Source organism: Vulpes lagopus, chromosome 6, assembly GCF_018345385.1.
Source record: "Vulpes lagopus strain Blue_001 chromosome 6, ASM1834538v1, whole genome shotgun sequence".
NCBI classification, from domain to species: Eukaryota; Metazoa; Chordata; class Mammalia; order Carnivora; family Canidae; genus Vulpes; species Vulpes lagopus.
In genome coordinates, this window is record NC_054829.1 from 82,443,835 (window position 1) to 82,461,156 (window position 17,322).

General features: G+C 34.0%; 1 protein-coding gene across 11 annotated transcripts in view; it reads right to left on the reverse strand.

Annotated features, from left to right (window-relative positions):
- Positions 1–17,322, reverse strand: part of SEC31A (SEC31 homolog A, COPII coat complex component) — a 77,006-nt gene that overhangs the window by 26,334 nt on the left and 33,350 nt on the right. For 10 of the 11 annotated variants that reach the window (XM_041758716.1, XM_041758714.1, XM_041758712.1 and 7 more), the window contains exons 12-20: positions 16,955–17,029; positions 15,799–15,837; positions 15,190–15,267; positions 12,764–12,839; positions 12,156–12,334; positions 7,143–7,269; positions 6,007–6,152; positions 4,351–4,524; positions 1,335–1,508 (exon numbers count right to left, since the gene is read on the reverse strand). In XM_041758716.1, coding sequence (XP_041614650.1) covers positions 1,335–1,508; positions 4,351–4,524; positions 6,007–6,152; positions 7,143–7,269; positions 12,156–12,334; positions 12,764–12,839; positions 15,190–15,267; positions 15,799–15,837; positions 16,955–17,029 — 1,068 coding nt within the window. The remainder of the gene's footprint in view (positions 1–1,334; positions 1,509–4,350; positions 4,525–6,006; positions 6,153–7,142; positions 7,270–12,155; positions 12,335–12,763; positions 12,840–15,189; positions 15,268–15,798; positions 15,838–16,954; positions 17,030–17,322) is intronic. The other variant, XM_041758709.1, reaches the window with a different exon arrangement.

Here is a 17,322-nt window from a genome sequence, read left to right on the forward strand (position 1 = left end):
CACTTCAGTACCCTGAGAGACAGCATGATTGAATTAAAAAGGTGCTTCGGAGTTCTAACACCATGTTGGCCATTAACTAGTCATGCAATTCTAAGAAATTCAAGCTCTAAGTCTTAAAACTCTGGCTTGTCACTTGACCTCTCTGCTTCTCAGTTTTTCTAGCCATTGCCTGCTTTGCCCTATGTCACAGACTTTTTAAAAGTAGTGGAAATTCCACAAGAGTAGGGAACTTCATCTGTTCTGTTTACCAATAAACAAATAGGTAGAATAAAGACAGGCACTCCTGGTAAATTCCCAATAAACAATTGTCAAAGGAAAAAAAGAGAATAGTTAAATTCAAATGTAATCTATTCTGATTAAGTATTAATCAAAAGTACAAGAGACAAAAGCATACATACTGATTTTTTTTTAGTTTTATGATTTTATATTTACTTTTGCTGCAGTGAAAAATAAAAAAGGCCTTGTCAATTCTATCAGTAATCTGTTGTATTTAATTAATTCACTTTTAAAATAACCTATTGTATTTTAAAATGGGCTAACTGTGTTGTATTTAAACAGCTTTGGTTGTATTTAAAAATGGGTTAACTTTGTTATCAGTGAAGACCATTGATTACTTATGAAAATGGACTTTTTACTTAAGAACATGATGGCTATCTGGGGATCCAGATATTTAAGTTTCTACATGAAATAGTAAAAGACAGTAAGATGTCACATTTTATGTCACTAAACATTTAGTAATTTTAAATTAAATTAATTAATAAAAATATTTAATTATCTTCACAGTCCCCATGACCTACAACTTCATATACCTTTGGTCATTCTCTAATATCTAAGTTGTCCAAATAACTTGTATTCTGAACACTCTTTATTATGCAGATAGAAGACACAGTAAACCTAGAATAATGATCTGGAATAGAATATTAAAAAAAAGAGTATTTTTTCTAAGAATGTTTTATAATATTAACCAAATCACCCAAAAAGTTGTTCCCACTACTTTAGTTACAGTTTGTTGGATGAATCAAATTGTAGTAGTTTCAAGAATAGATGTACATGTGTAAGGGAAGTTTGAGTGATGAGAAATAAGGAGAAATCTCCACAGAGAGTTTAAATTAATTTATATTTAAAATATAATCTTTTTGACCAGATTAAAGTGATGATTAAAAAAAAAATAGACCATAAATACCACTTCCAAGAATATAAAGAGAAACTACTAAAACAATATGTTATCTAGTTTTATTATAGCAGATTAAGGTCTCTTACCCAATATAACTAAAACTACCAATCTGAATAGAAATATACAAATATTCCTACTTTATCTGGACCATATCACTCACATGGGGATAATATTGTTGAGCTGGAACTCTTGGCATCTGTGTGTGGCCAGCCATTGGTCCAGGCCTGCCCTTGGGCAACTGCTGCCTCTCATAAGGAATTTTAGGTGATTCCTGTCCTGGTACAGGTTGTCCTTGTGCTCTACAAAGCCTGTCACGAAGCTGTACAATATTTGGCTATAACAAGCAATGGGAGAAAATAAAGCAAAATGTTAGAATTCACCCAACTATATGACAGCATGTTGCTTTTCTTCAAGTAAGCTTAATCAGTCATATGCTCCTTGTTCATACGCTATGTCCTATATAATAGACCCTGGCACATCAGTTTCTGATATTCAAGATTGATACCAAAGGTCCATGATACAGTTACACTTGTCATTTAACTGAGGCAGGAATTTGAATTATGCCCACCACATAGTAATACACAAGATCAATGTTACTTAACATCTCTGCTCTTTTCTGTTTTTAGGCAGTCGAATAATGCTTATAAATCATAAAAGTAGTTTAAAAATACAACTTTGTTTCTTTATAGAGAAAAAAGGCTCCCCAAAGGAATCAACTGCTAAAGATGGTGATGGGAAAATGGCGATCTGAAGAGGAAAGGAAAATTAAAAAAAAAAAAAAAAAAGAGAGAGAGAGAGAGAGATCTATCATTATATAAATCAATAAGTGTGAGTTGACCACATACATGTTCTAGGTATTAACAAACAAAAAAAAGTAATGTTAAAATATTTTGGCAAGAATAGATTCTAATATCTTTAAAAATCATACATTTCTAAAAATTTACTATAGGTTTATGGGGACCCCGGGTGGCTCAGCGGTTTAGCGCCACCTTCAGCCCCAGGGCCTGAGGGTCCCACATCAGGCTCCCTGCATGGAGCCTACTTCTCCCTCTGCCTGTGTTTCCGCTTCTTTCTCTGTGTCTCTATGAATAAATGGGTAAAAATCTTAAAAAAAAAAAATTTATTATAGGTTTAAAGCTGTCATTTAAACTTTTAGGTATACTTTATTGTCTATTAGGGAGGAAGATTAGATATTATAATGATATCACAAAATGTCAGAACATACTCCCTAGAAAATACTAAGGGTCTACTGAGATACATAAAAGCAACTTCACTTAAACATTTAAGGAATGTTCTTTAAAAGTCCAAAGAAGAGATGCCTGGGTGGCTCAGTGGTTGAGTGTCTGCCTTTGGCTCAAGTCGTGATCCTGGGGTCCTGGGATGGAGTCCCGCATCAGGCTCACCACAGGGAGCCTGCTTCTCCCTCTCCCTATGTCTCTGCTTCTCTCTGTGAATTTCATGAATGAATTAAAAAAAAAAAAAGTCCAAAGAAACATGAAGAATACTGTATAGAAAATGGCTATAAAGTATTGAAAATGAAGAGTTTGATCCTAAGGCTAGAAGATCTAAAGGTTTTAGATTAAGTTACTCTTAAAATAAGGGGTCTTATAACTCAACAGGGTCTTAAGTAAAACAGAATAAAACTATTATGCTAAAGTCATCATAAAGTCTATGTTTCTATTCTACCTAATATTCTCATAAACAATTTAGAAAGATATGACATATAAGTATGTTCAAAACCAACTAGAGAGTCATACCTCCATAATCCTGGAACACAGATATAAGTATTTTTACTCAATGAAATTACTAAAGGAAATTTATTGATAATTCCCTAGAACAGACAAAATACTGAAAACAATCAACTAAAAAAATTCATTAAAAACAAAATAAAATTTATAATAAAAAGTACAGAAATAAGAAAGTATCTTCAAGGCTCAATATTAAGCTCTGTCAGATACACAATACAGATATAAATACCCTCAATTACCCTTGAGGAAATTGTCCTCAAATCCCACCCTGATTTCCACCCATACCCCTTATTAAATTTAGGTTGCCCTCTTCTGTGCTTCCACAGCCCTACTCTATCACAGTATGTAGCACTTTTGGAATCCTATGTTTACTTGTCTGTATTCAAACTCTCTCAGGAAAAGAATCCTGGCAATTGTGTGCATCACTGTATAGTCAGTCACTTACTGAATTCCACTGTATTGAGAAAGCCATTTTATTTTATTATTTTTTTTTTTTTTAATTTTTTTATTTATTTATGATAGTCACAGAGAGATAGAGAGAGGCAGAGACAGAAGCAGGCTCCATGCACCGGGAGCCCGATGTGGGATTCGATCCCGGGTCTCCAGGATCGCGCCCTGGGCCAAAGGCAGGCGCCAAACCGCTGCGCCACCCAGGGATCCCGAGAAAGCCATTTTAATGGACACTAAATAAGGATACTAAATTAGAAATATAATTCTCTCTGCTTTGAGTACTTTAAAAATATACTTGTCCCAGGGCTCCTGGGTGGCTCAGTTGGTTAAGTGTTTGACTCTTGATTTCAGCTCAGGTCATGATCTTAAGAGTTGTGGGACGGAGCCCCATGTCAGGCTCCACACCGGGCATGGAGCCTGCTTAAGATTCTCTTCCTCTCTCCTTCTGCCCCTCCCCACCCATTCTTTCCCCTAACACACACACACACACACACACACACACACACACACACACACACACAATATGAGACTGGAATGGTATAGAATGGACTTCTTCACTAACATCTATGTTTAGCATGACATTTTAAAACAAGCCCTTTGTTTGGTTAAGTATTAATATTTATAGCTTTTCAACACAGAACATTCCTACAAAAAATCTTGTATTAAGAATCAGCATTTGACTTAAGAAACAAAAAGTTGGTCCTTTTCTCATTTATTTTCCTCAAATACTATGCCCCTTAATACTGAGGGATCTATCATACCAACAAGAGTATCCTATTTTTCTGATACAGTCTGGCTACACCTAAACTGATCCTTGAACAATTAATTGTCAGTAACATTCACCTATAGTCATAGGACAGAAATTCAACTGTTCCAAAACATTCTGCCTACCATATGTTTATGTTTAATACTGAGTGCTACCTATCAGAATCACCTTATTCACACATTAAAAGAAGAGAAATGGTCAATTCTAATTACCTGGTTGGTGTTTTCAGGAAGAAAAGCCAAGGCTGCAGCAATACTGCCTTGGGCTGCCAACAAATTGGCATACTGACTCATCTTCTCAGCCAAAAGAACACCTACAGTATTGGTGTCCATAGCTTGGGTGAGTTGCACAGCTTTTCGCAGGATGACAACTTTCTCAATAAGATCCTAAATGAGAAAAAGAAAGAAAAAAGGAGAACCAGACAGATACCAAAATGTGTATAAAAGAAAACAGGAAAGTATAAAGAGTTATACTAAGGTTTCTAAAACCTATCAAAAGTACATCATATTATCCTCTTTTTAAAAAACATCTGCAACAGCTCACCACGACTTAGGTAAACTGAAAAAGTAAGGAGGAGAAGGTCTCCTACTCATGGATAGCGCATAGGTTACCACCTTCTCCTAAATGTCCTTAAACTTCCAGATACTTGTCTTGTGAGCTGAAGTAGGCAAATATCAAAAGTGCAAGTGATAGGCAGATCATCTGAAGGCAGAGGCTAGGTTCCGGTAGGTATAAAACGAACTGTGACTAAAAGCATCATACTACTTACACTATAAAAACAGTAGGTACTATGAGGTGACCTCTAATGAGCTTACTATTTCAACCCAAAGTTTCTCATATTGCTCTTCAATACCAATTATTTCAACAATGGGGAGCTTAAAGTACTAAGCACAAGAATATCCTACCTATCTGCCCTTCAGAGGTACACAGATCCAGAAGTGTGAAACAAATGTTTTTTCTCACAAGCGCTTAGAAGGAAAGCCTTGATTTCCTACCAGATTTTTAATTTCAATGGAGTGATCTTTAAAGTTACTACTCTACTGAGAAAATTTCTTTCCAGAGAGAAAAAGAAATACACTTGAATGAAATGAGACTCTGCTGATTAAATGCTTAAAAAAAAAAAAAAAAAAAAAAACTAAATATATAGTTACTCAGTACTTGAAAGGAGTCCCCATATTTCTTTACTTCCTCTCTTGCCCAAGTTTTAGTGCTACATGGACTTCTATTTACCTCTACTTTCTTTTTCCTTTAACCGTGAATATCTTAATCTATTCTCTATTGGTACTGGGGATGCCTCTCATTCATTTACCCCATATTGCTTCTTTCCTTGCCCAAGGCAGATAGGATCACCACGGGCAGCAAAAGAGAAGCACGAGGAAAAAGAAGTAAATTCTAGGGCTGTTTTTTAAAAAAAATTTAATTAATTAATTAATTAATTAATTGGGGGGGGGGGCAGAGACACGGGCAGAGGGAGAAGCAGGCTCCACGCAGGGAGTCCGACATGGGACTCGATCCCTGGTCCCCAGGATCACGCCCTGGGCTGAAGGCGGCGCCAAACCGCTAAGCCACTGGGGCTGCCCCTAGAGCTGTTTTCATGTTCTTGCTACCTACTTCCCTCAGTAAACTACCAAATTATAACCCTGATTTCACAAACAGTTATGACCCCATTTTACTATTCCATCATCTCATACTTTGCCCCTCTGTTTACATAGCTACCAAGACACATAAATTACCCAGCAAAAGAACTTCTAAAACATAGAGAACTATGGTAAAAGCAGTGAACTTCTGGAACAAACCAATTCCTAGAATATAAGTAAGGTGAAAGACAACACTAGAAAGGAAACACATTTTGTTTCAAAGATACTAACCTGAAGGGACAACGGATTGCTTCCATCTTGAGCTTTAGTCCAACATGCAACCAGTTTCTCTACATTCCCTGCACAAATATAGCAGAGACATGCCTGAGTCTGCAGGAGGCTATCACCTTCACTTTCAAGCCTGGTTCCCAAAAGATCTAGAGATCAAGAGGAAAACAAAATAAGATTATACTTATATACTTATATATACTTATACTTATTAAAAGATTAAAGCAATCTATATATGAAGTTGTAAGTAGGCCAATAGTATTTACAAAAGTATGAATTAAACTTCACAACCAATGAGTAGCAGAGAAAAAAAACCACTGTTTTATAAATGCTCAGTAAATATTTATTTGTTAAAAGAATGGAAATGACTAAATGTATATAAAAAATGACTTCACAAGGTTCTATATAACTAGCTACAGAATTTCCATTAATTATATTAAAAAATAATAAATGGGAATAATATTTGAGCAGAAAAATCCTACTGAACATTTAATTCCACTTCATCATATCTGATGTTTGTGTAAGTAGTAGACTAAAATATGGCATATTTGGAATGAACATGGTAGGCAGGACTACTATAAATTACTTATGATGATAAAATTAATACCTTATAACTTTCATATTCTCATAATATTTTCAAGGTAGCAAATGGTTGGTTGTTTTTATACTTGTGGCCTAAAGATTCTGTTGTTACAAATAAGGAGTATAATTCCTTAGCCAGTCTAGTCATGGCCTTTAATGATAATTTGTAATTTCCATTCAAATGCTATAATTACTAATTTCATCAAACATTTATTTATTTATTTATTTATTTATTTATTTATTTATTTTAGATTCATTTATAGATTTATTCATTTATTTATTCATGAGAGACACAGAGAGAGGCAGAAACATATGCAGAGGGAGGAGAAGCAGGCTCAATGCAGGAGCCCGATGCAGGACTCAATCCTGGAACTCTGGGATCACGTCCTGAGCTGAAGGCAGATGGCTCAACTGCTGAGCCATCCAGGCAACCTGAGAACTTCTTTTTCTTATTTGTGATTAGTTGGTTTGCAAAAATTTCTAATGCTGTAATTTTATTTAAAATATACTATGCCATTAACATAATATAAATATAAATATAAGCCTCATTTTCTTACCACAAAGGGCTGAAAACTCATCTGGTTTAGCATAAGTCAATACTGCAGCTAAAGCCTCTCTCCAATTTTTAAGGTCACAAGACTCAACAATTTCTTTCCAGTTCTTCATTACCACTGCAGTAATTAGCTTAAGAAGGGAAAATAAAGGGAGAATTAAAAGCCTTTGGTATATTACTAAAAATTAGCTCTGGCTAATCAACCATATCATTCAAAACTACTATTCACAGTATTTCATATAGAATAAAGCAGCAGCAAAGTGAAGTATAACCTTGAGCCAACTGACATAAAAGATGGTTATTATTTTTCCTCAAAACAAACAAACAAACAAACATATTTTATACATAGGCTGGAAGGGAAAAGTATAGGATATTATCAAAACATTTAACAGGAAAACATGACTTGGTCTGATGGATCAGGAAAAATGTTCTGACAACATGTGAGATATGAAGTCAGAATTAACTTCATCAAGAAAACAGGTTTGGAAACAGGAAGATGGCAGAGGATTAGGAGGACTTTATGCTTACCTGGTCCCATGAATACAACTAAACAACTATCCAATTGTCTTAAATATCCCAGAATTTGAAAATGAGTCAAGGAACTCTCTCTCTCACACACACATACATGGATATAAAATATAATAATATATATAAATAATGAGGAGGAGAGGAGAAAACAATGGGTTTAAACTTAAAAATTAATATCAACTTCACACAGATTGCTATAGGCAGAAGAGGCTATATACAAACCTAATGGTAAAGATAGACCAAAAACCACTAAAAAAGATGCAAGGAATAAAAAGAAAGAGATCCAAATATATCACTAAAAAAAAAAAAATCAGCAAAATGTAAAAGATCAGAGAAAATCTCTAGAAACAACCATAAAACAAGTAATAAAATGGCAATAAATACTTATCTATTAATAATTACTTTGAATATAAACGGGCTAAATGCTCCAATTAAAAGACATATCGTATCAGAATGGATTAAAAAACCAAGACCCATCTATATGCTGCTTACAAGAGACTCATTTTAGACCGAAAGGCATCTGCAGATTGAAAGTGAGGGGGTGGAGAAACATCTGTCACACAAATGGACGTCAAGTAGGAATAGCAATACTTCTATCAGACAAACTAGACTTTAAGACAAAGACTGTAACAGGAGACAAAGGAGACACTATATAATAATAAAGAGGACAATCCAACAAGAAGATATAACAATTGTAAATATTTATGCACCCAACATGGGAGTGCCCAAATATATAAAACAATTAATAACAAACATAAAAGAACTAACTGATAATAACACAAAAATAGGGGTAACCTGGGTGGCTCACTTGGTTGAGCATCTGCCTTTGGCTCAGGTCATGATCTCAGGGTCCTGGGATTGAGCCCTGTGTTGGGCTCCCTGCTCAGCAGACAGTGTTTCTCACTCTCCCTCTGTCCCTTCCCTGCTGCTTGTGTACTTACGCTTTCTTAAGTAAATAAAATCTTAAAAAAAAAACTCCACAAAAATAGTAGGGGACTTTAATAACCTACTTACATCAATGGAAGATCTAAACAGAAAATCAACAAGGAAACAATGGCTTTGAATGACACACTGGATCAGATAGACTTAACAGATATATTCAGAACATTCCATCCTAGAATAGAATATATTCTTTTCAAGTGCACATGGAACACAGAATAGATCATATATTTGGTCACAAAACAGGCTTCAAAAAAAAAAAAAAAGAATGAAGTCACACTACATACTTTTTCTGATCACAGTGCTATTAAACTAGAAGACAGCCATAAGAGAAAATCTGGAAAGATCACAAATATGTGGGGGTTAAATAACATGCTACTAAACAACGAATAGGTCAACCAAGAAATAAAAGAATGAAAAAAGCACATGGAAACAAATGAAAATGAAAACACAATGGTCCAAAACCTTTGGGATGCAGCAAAGTGGTTCTAAGAGGGAAGTATATAGCAATACAGCAAGAAAGCAAGAAAAAGCAAGAAGCAAGAAAAATCTCCAACGACTTAATCTTACACCTAAAGAAACTAGCAAAAGAACAAATGAAGCTTAAAGTCAGCAGAAGGAAGGAAATAATAAAGATTAGAGAAGAAATAAATTATATAGAAACTAAAAAAAGCATTAGAATAGATCAATGAAATCAGGAGCTAGTTCTTTGAAAAAATTAATAAAACTGATAAACCTCTAGCCAGACTTACCAAAAAGAAAAGAGGAAGGACTCAAGTAAATAAAATCACAAATGAGAGAGAATAACAACCAACATCACAGAAATACAAACAATTATAAGAGATTATAATCTTTTTTTAAAAATTTTTTTTTTAATTTATTTATGATAGTCACAGAGAGAGAGAGAGAGAGGCAGAGACACAGGCAGAGGGAGAAGCAGGCTCCATGCACCGGGAGCCCGACGTGGGATTCGATCCCGGGTCTCCAGGATCGCGCCCTGGGCCAAAGGCAGGCGCCAAACCGCTGCGCCACCCAGGGATCCCTATAAGAGATTATAAAAAAACTATATGCCAACAAACTGGACAATCTAGAAGAAATAGGTAAATACCTAGAAACATAAATTACCAAAACTGAAACAAGAAGAAACAGAAAATAGAAAATTTGAACAGACCAATAACCAGCAATGAAATTGAATCAGTAATAAAAAAACTCCCAAAATACAAAAGTCCAGGACCAGATGGGTTTACAGGCAAATTCTACCAAACATTTATTTTATTTTTTTTTTAAAGATTTTATTTATTTACCCATGAGAGAGAGAGAGAGAGAGAGAGAGAGAGAGAGAGAGAAAGGCAGAGACACAGGCAGAGGGAGAAGCAGGCTCCATGCAGGGAGGCTGACGTGGGACTTGCTCCTGGGTCTCCAGGATCACACCCCGGGCCGAAGGCAGGTGCTCAACTGCTGAGCCACCCAGGGATCCCTCTACCAAACATTTAAAGAAGAGTTAATACTGGGGCACCTGGTTGGGCATCTGCCTTCGGATCAGGTCATGATCCTGGAGCTCTGGGATTGAGCCCTATGATGGACTCCCTGCTGAGCTGGAAGTCTGCTTTTCCCTCTCCCTTGGCCCCTCCTCCTGCACCTTCTCTCACTCACTTTCTCTCAAATAAATAAAATCTTAAAAAGAAAAAAAAAAAAAAAGAGTTAATACCTATTCTTCTCAAACCACTCCAAAACAGAAAACTTCCAAATTCATTCTATGAGGCCAGTATTACCCTGATACCAAAACCAGACAAAGACAGCACAAAAAAAGAACTATGGGCCAATATCTCTGATAAACATAGATACAAAAATCCTCAACAGAATACCAGCAAACTGAATCCAACAATACATTTAAAAAAACCATTCATCATGATCAGGTAGAATTTATTTCTGGGTTGCAATAGTGGCTCAATATTTGCAAATCAACCAATGTGATACATCACATCAACAAGAGATAGCATATGAACCATGTGATCCTTTTAAAGGATGCAGAAAAAAGCATTTGCCAAAGTACATCCATTCATGATAAAAAGTCTCAACAAAGCAGGTTTAGAGGGAACACACCTCAACATAAGGCCATCCAAACCGGCAAGAAAGAAGTCAAACTTTCACTATTTGCAGATGACATGATACTCTATGTAGAAAACCCAAATAATTGCTCCATTAAAGAATTGCTCGAACTGATAGAGGAATTTAGTAAAGCCATAGGATACAAAATCAATGTAGAGAAACCTGTAGCCTTTCTATATACTAATAATGAGGCAGTAAAAAGAGAAAAGAGAAATTAAGAAAGAGAAATTAAGGGGTCAATCGCATTCACAATTGTACCAAAAATGATAAGATACCTAGGAATAAACCTAACCAAAGAAGTAAAAGACCTATACTCTGAAAACTGATGAAAAAAACTGAAGATGACACAAAGAAAAGGAAAGATATTCCATTCTCATGGGTTGGAAGAACAAATATTATTAAAATATCTACACTACCCAAAACAATCTATACATTTAATGTAATCCCTAACAAAATACCAAGGGCATTTTCCAAAGATGTAGAACAACAATCCTAAAATCTGTATGAAACCACAGAAGACTCTGAATAGCCAAAGCAAGCTTGAAAAAGAAAAGGAAAGCTGGAAGCATCACAATTCTGGATTTCAAGTTATATTACAAAGCTGTAGTGATCAAGATAGTATGCTACTGGCATAAGAACAAAGAGATCAATAGAACAGAACAGAAAACCCAGAAATGAACCTACAACTATACGGTCAACTAATCTTTGACAAAGCAAGAAAGAATATCCAATGGGGAAAAAACTAGTCTCTTCAACAAATGGTGGTGGGAAAATTGGACAGCCACATGTGGAAGAATGACACTAGACCACTTTCTCAAACCATAAACAAAAATAAATTCAAAATGGTTGAAAGACCTAAACGCAAGACAGGAAACCATAAAAATCCTAGAGAAGAACACAGGCATTAACCTCTTCTACAAAAGAGCATGCACCAATTTGACTGAAAAATTAGAATTTTATTTTTATTTATTTTTTTAAAAAAACATTTTATTTATTTATTCATGAGAAAAACAGAGAGAGAGGCAGAAACACAAGCAGAGGGAGAAGCAGACTCCATGCAGGGAGCTGGACGTGGGACTCGATCCCGGGTCTCGAGGATCATGCCCTGGGCTGAAGGCGGTGCTAAACCGCTGAGCCACCCAGGCTACCCAGAATTAAAATTTTAAAATTAAATTTTTTATCTTTAAATTTTTCTATCTTCTAACTTTTCTATGTTAAAAATATGAAAAGTACTTTTCATTTAAAAAGTTCTATACACAAAGTACAAAAAATAAAAATAATAACAATGCCAAACTATCAACAGTAACTATTTCTGATTCAAGGAATTATGAGTAGGTTTTTGTTCTTTACTGTTTTCTGTATTTCAATTATCGTAGGTAAGAATGAATTGCTTTTATAATCAGATAAATGTTATAGTTTATCTATTTTTAAAATAACCTACCCTGGTAATTTTGCTTTGGGATTTTGCAAAGTATTTTTTCTGGGTTTGAGCCAAGAGTTCTTGTCCACCTGCTATGGCCAATATAATGGCATCAGCCATGCGGTTATCATGTAAACAAAGGTCAACAGCACTTTCAAAGTTACCCGTCAGCAAAGCTTGAGTAATTAAACCATCAATATCTGCAATAAGGAAATAATAACACTCAAATTAAATAGAGTTTTTGTTATAATAAAAAAATCCTATACATATCAATTATTACATGTACACACAAAGGAGAAAACAATGCTAATTTCTGAATATTACTAGTAGATTAATTTCTAACACAAGTTTTTGAGGTCTATGGAAATATACTGAAATGTATGTAAGTAAAATCAGGTAAAATAACACATTTTTCAACTGCTTAAGCTAGAATAACAGAGATCATTATCTCTGTTTTTAATCACATAGATGTCAGAACAAACCTCTATCTCCAAGAGACTGATTACATATACTAAATAACCGAGTTCTTTTTTTCAATCCTCCATCACTTGCAACAATACATTTGTAACCTTAACTTAGGGACTATTTGCTTTCAAACAGTCAAAAATCAAAATGAAATAGGTATTTACCGCCACTGATGGAGATGTTAAATGTTCCTCCTGCTGATGGTAGAAATTCAGATTCTTGTTTTCCTTCTTTAATGCACTAAAGAGATGGAAAGGGTAGCAAGTTAGCCAGAATGAAACTGTGGAATAATTTACTGGCAAAACAAGATTTATATATGATTATTCACCTACTGACTAGATAACATGCCAAATTACTCCAGAAAAGTTCTCAGATCTAAGACTTTCCTGAGATTTAACTCCCATCATACAATCATAAGTAAAATACAAAGTCATCAGGAATAATGTTAAAAAAAACTTTAAGATTCCATATCTAATACTGGTAGCTCAGAAATTACTAAAGAATCTTTGTTTCCATAGATACTTCAAGTAAGAATAGCTTGAAACATGCAAAATACACATTTTAAATTTTACCGTATTTGGACTTTAAAACAACCCTGCTGCTATACATTTAAAATTTTCTACATGTCTAAAAATTTCTGTCCGTTAAGTTTAGTTATAAGGTCTTTTAACCGAATCGGTCAAAATTGAAAAAAAATCACTTGGTGCCCCTGTACAAATGCTAAATAAAAGACTGTATGAATATACTAAAATTCAATTACAGATTTTGTATTCTCTTAAATTAGTCCTATATTAGCAGCAATAGCAGGTTGGTCTGGTAAAAAAGATATACAGTTCTGTTATAAACTCCTGAGATTATCTGTAAGACTGAGTAAAAAGAAATTCTGTGTTTTCTTTTAGAAGAAAAGAAACATAAGGAAGGCATATTGCTGGCAAAAAGTTTAAGTGCTCCCTTCTATGCATAAAAATTCACAAAAAGACAAAAATAAAATATATCAGAGATTACAGAGAAACTTTTAAAGAAAAACATAGCTGTCTTGCATGAGATAAAACATCTGTATTTTGTGCTTATGTTACCTATACATCTGAACGTAAGCACCTAGTTCAAAGTCAGGGACATTTTTGGATTGGGGAATTTTAGTGCAGGGCACAGTACAGCATTATCTGTAAATAAGGCTTAATTAGTTAATACTGACCATTATAGGAGAATAATCATAACCTTAATTCTTTCCTTAACTAAAGAGAAGCATTTTAGAATTTTTTTTTTTAGAATCAGATACTGATCTGATTATATTCACTAACTTACAAAAATGACTTTTTCTTAACTCATAATTTTTCAAATTTGTCTTCTAAGAAACAATGAATAAATCCTTATTCACAAACTTCTAAAATATAAGTCTGAAAACGTTTATTATATGTTGAGTATTTTCAATGTGTAAACTACTATGTCTGAAAAACAGCATCATCAAAGTAAAGGGGAAGATTTCACCTCCTTAAAATTCTTTCTTTTTTTTTTTTTTCTTAAAATTCTTTCAAACACTCTGAAAGTACACATTAGTGACACCGTTTTGTTAAATACATGTTATTCTGATCTATTAATTCATAAGTGTATTTCCAAATGGTCCTCTATTTGATAATACATAGTCTAGTTGTACATAAATGAAAAGTACATTTCTTCAGTGTATCCTACAAATCTGTATAGGTATTCTCAAAATTGGTTCAAATTTTTACAAAGATTTTATTCATATTCTTTATTCTCAGGTTAAATAAATGTTAGAAGATTCACTTATATGGAACGTGTTTTTTAGTAATTATCTTGCAAAAGTCTAAATTTACTGATGAATTATCCTTATAACTTAGTAAAGGAATTCAAGAAATATTCTACAGTCAGGGTATCTCCATATCAGAAAGAACAATGAAAAAGTTAAAGATGAGATGAGAAACAAGAACTTGTTAATTAATTTTCCAAGATGAAATACAATTAGAAAGCAAGAAAAGTGCAGATTTAGTAATGATTAAAAAAAAACACCCAGAAAAACAAAAGGAAAAAAATTAATGATACAACTCTGTGTTCAAGGACTCTTTTTAACTAGTTATAAGAATTGCCAACTACCACTCATGACATGTTTATCATGACAATCAGTAAATCATTATAATCAGTTTATTTAGTGAAAAATTCTATACTTGGATTCAAAGTTCAAGACTAATCTACAAGCCTTTGCCACTGATAGTGGGCTCTAAATATTAATGTGTCAAGAAAAAAAACATTAACTTTACATGCAATGTATCGTGTATTTCTCAGTAAAATTTTTCATTTTAACATGCTGATATCTATCTGTCCAAATTAAGTCAATCTCACATCAACTGTTAATTTTAAGACATATAATCCAGAAGCTAGATCAGAGAACTAAAGATTTCATAGATGATATTTCTGTCAATCTAGTATATAGACTCATACCCCCAAAATCTCTAAGAAAACAATATATTCCAACTTCATTTTGGAACAAGTAGTCAAGCAAATTTTCCACAGTTCAATGAGAACAAATATCACATATTTTCCCAATGTAATTAAAAAGGAAAAAAACAAGTACCTCTCCCAAGAGCTGCTCTTCAGCAGCAGGGCTCTCCTCCCCATCATTCTGTGCTACTTGGTCAGAGTCTTTAAGAGCCTTTGGTACACAAAACAATTACAAGGGAAGTTGAAGAATGTAGCATTAAGAGTATTAGTGAACAAGGAAGACAAAAGACCCAACCAACAACATTCAGAGCTAGTTTAATCATAAGAAGTAATGTTAAGTAAGTAAATTTATTTAAGAAACACTATCAGAGGAAAAGCAAAGAGCCATTACTGATAAGATCTTCCCTTTTTTTCCTATCAAATGTCCCTCAGGCACAAAGATCTTAACCTTAAGAATCTGAGCAGTCATTGAAGTTGTTTTTACTCTTTTGCAAAATTTAAATATCATCAAGAGAAAGGAATGCTCTACCAGCTAAACTTACACTATTTTAAAATGAGAATTCACTTATTAAAATATCTACAATCATTATTTATTTTTATACTGTAAAGCAATAAACAGACACATTTCTTTTTTTTTTTTTTTTTTTTTTTTATAACAGACACATTTCTTAAATTACATTTCCTTCTCTGTTATGACCTACACCAAATTTTTGGAAGGTAGCTATTTTAAAGGCCTTCTTACCACCTCGGGTCCATCCACTTTGTTCAAGGCCAAAGCAATCTGAAATAAAAACAACAATTCACCATGGAATTCTATTTCAAGGCATACAGCAAATGCTTACCTCTTTCTCCATTTTCTTTTTCTTTTCCTTTTTTTTTTAAGATTTTATTTGAGATAGAGAGCTCGAACAGGGGATGGGCAGAGGGAGAGAGAAGCAGACTCCCTGCTGAGCAGGGAGCCCAAGGCGGGGGCTCCATCCCAGGACCCTGAGATCATGACTTGAGCCAAAGACAAAGTACTCAACCGACTGAGCCACCCAGGTGCCCCTCTTCCACTTTTAAATAACTATAAGTAATTTAAAAAAATTTCTTCAAGTACTCACTACCAAAAGAACGACTATTAGAAGTATTCTGACAATCAGATTTTATTCAGTATTCAGTATTAGGTATTCAGTAAAGCTTTTTATATTAATTTCTTACAAATCTAAAGGGTTATAGCACCAAGACATTTAGACTAATAATAAAATTAAATATATAAAAACCTAAAGGAATGAACAAAGACACACAGCCATTAAACAGTATAAACAGTAGGGCTGTGATGTGACAGCACTGCTCCGAGTGTGCAATATCTAAGCTGTATGAGGTAGGTGGCAACCCTGCAATGCTATAGAAAACTCTAGTCACTTTCAAAGAACAACAAAGTACTAATATAAATTACACAAAGAATCTAAAATACTTCCTTCAAGGTTTCCAAAGTCAGTGTTTCTTGTGCTGTTCATGTCAATATTGCGTGTGTGTGGGGTGCCTCTAACAGTTGCTTCGTTTTCTTTCCCCCAAGGCCACTGGTTACACACCTTCTAAAAATCTAAGTATTATTTCCACTGTTTGAAGTTGATAGCCTCTTATCTTTTAAGGCCCGATTTTATCCAGATATGACACAGCTCTTTTAAATCACGTTTTAAATCAAGGTGTTTCTTGCAGCTTTTATATCCAGGTACAAGGTGGAATTACATATTTAATAATCTGTATTTGGAACGTTGGCAACCAAACACAAATTCTTATTAAATATTTATTGACTGATTTGAGATTACCTCTGTATAGAAGTTTATAAAAAGAACACTTATACATAAATATTTTACTTGCATAAGCACAGCCTTTTAACTTTCCCAGAAATTTACCTTCTTTCCTAGGTCTTCTTTTCTGTATCCTAGAAGTTCAAGGTATTTTCCCCGAGAATCATCCTCAAAGTTTACCTTTAAAGAAGACATAACCTTGAAGTAAAGATCTGCATTTAAATTCTTAATTACTTGACCAAATTCCAACTAGAATTATTAAAAACTATAAAAAATAAAGTCTATTAAAGTGTACTATTATCAACTAAAGCTTTCTCTATCTACTATATAGAAGGTTTACTGTAAAAAAGAATCCTCAAAATAGTTTTAATAGGTTACTTTTTAAAATAGTAAGTATACTAGTAATTAATTATCCTTGTTGAATAAAGCTTACTTTTATTTTATTTTTAAAGTAAGCTCTATGTCTACTGTGC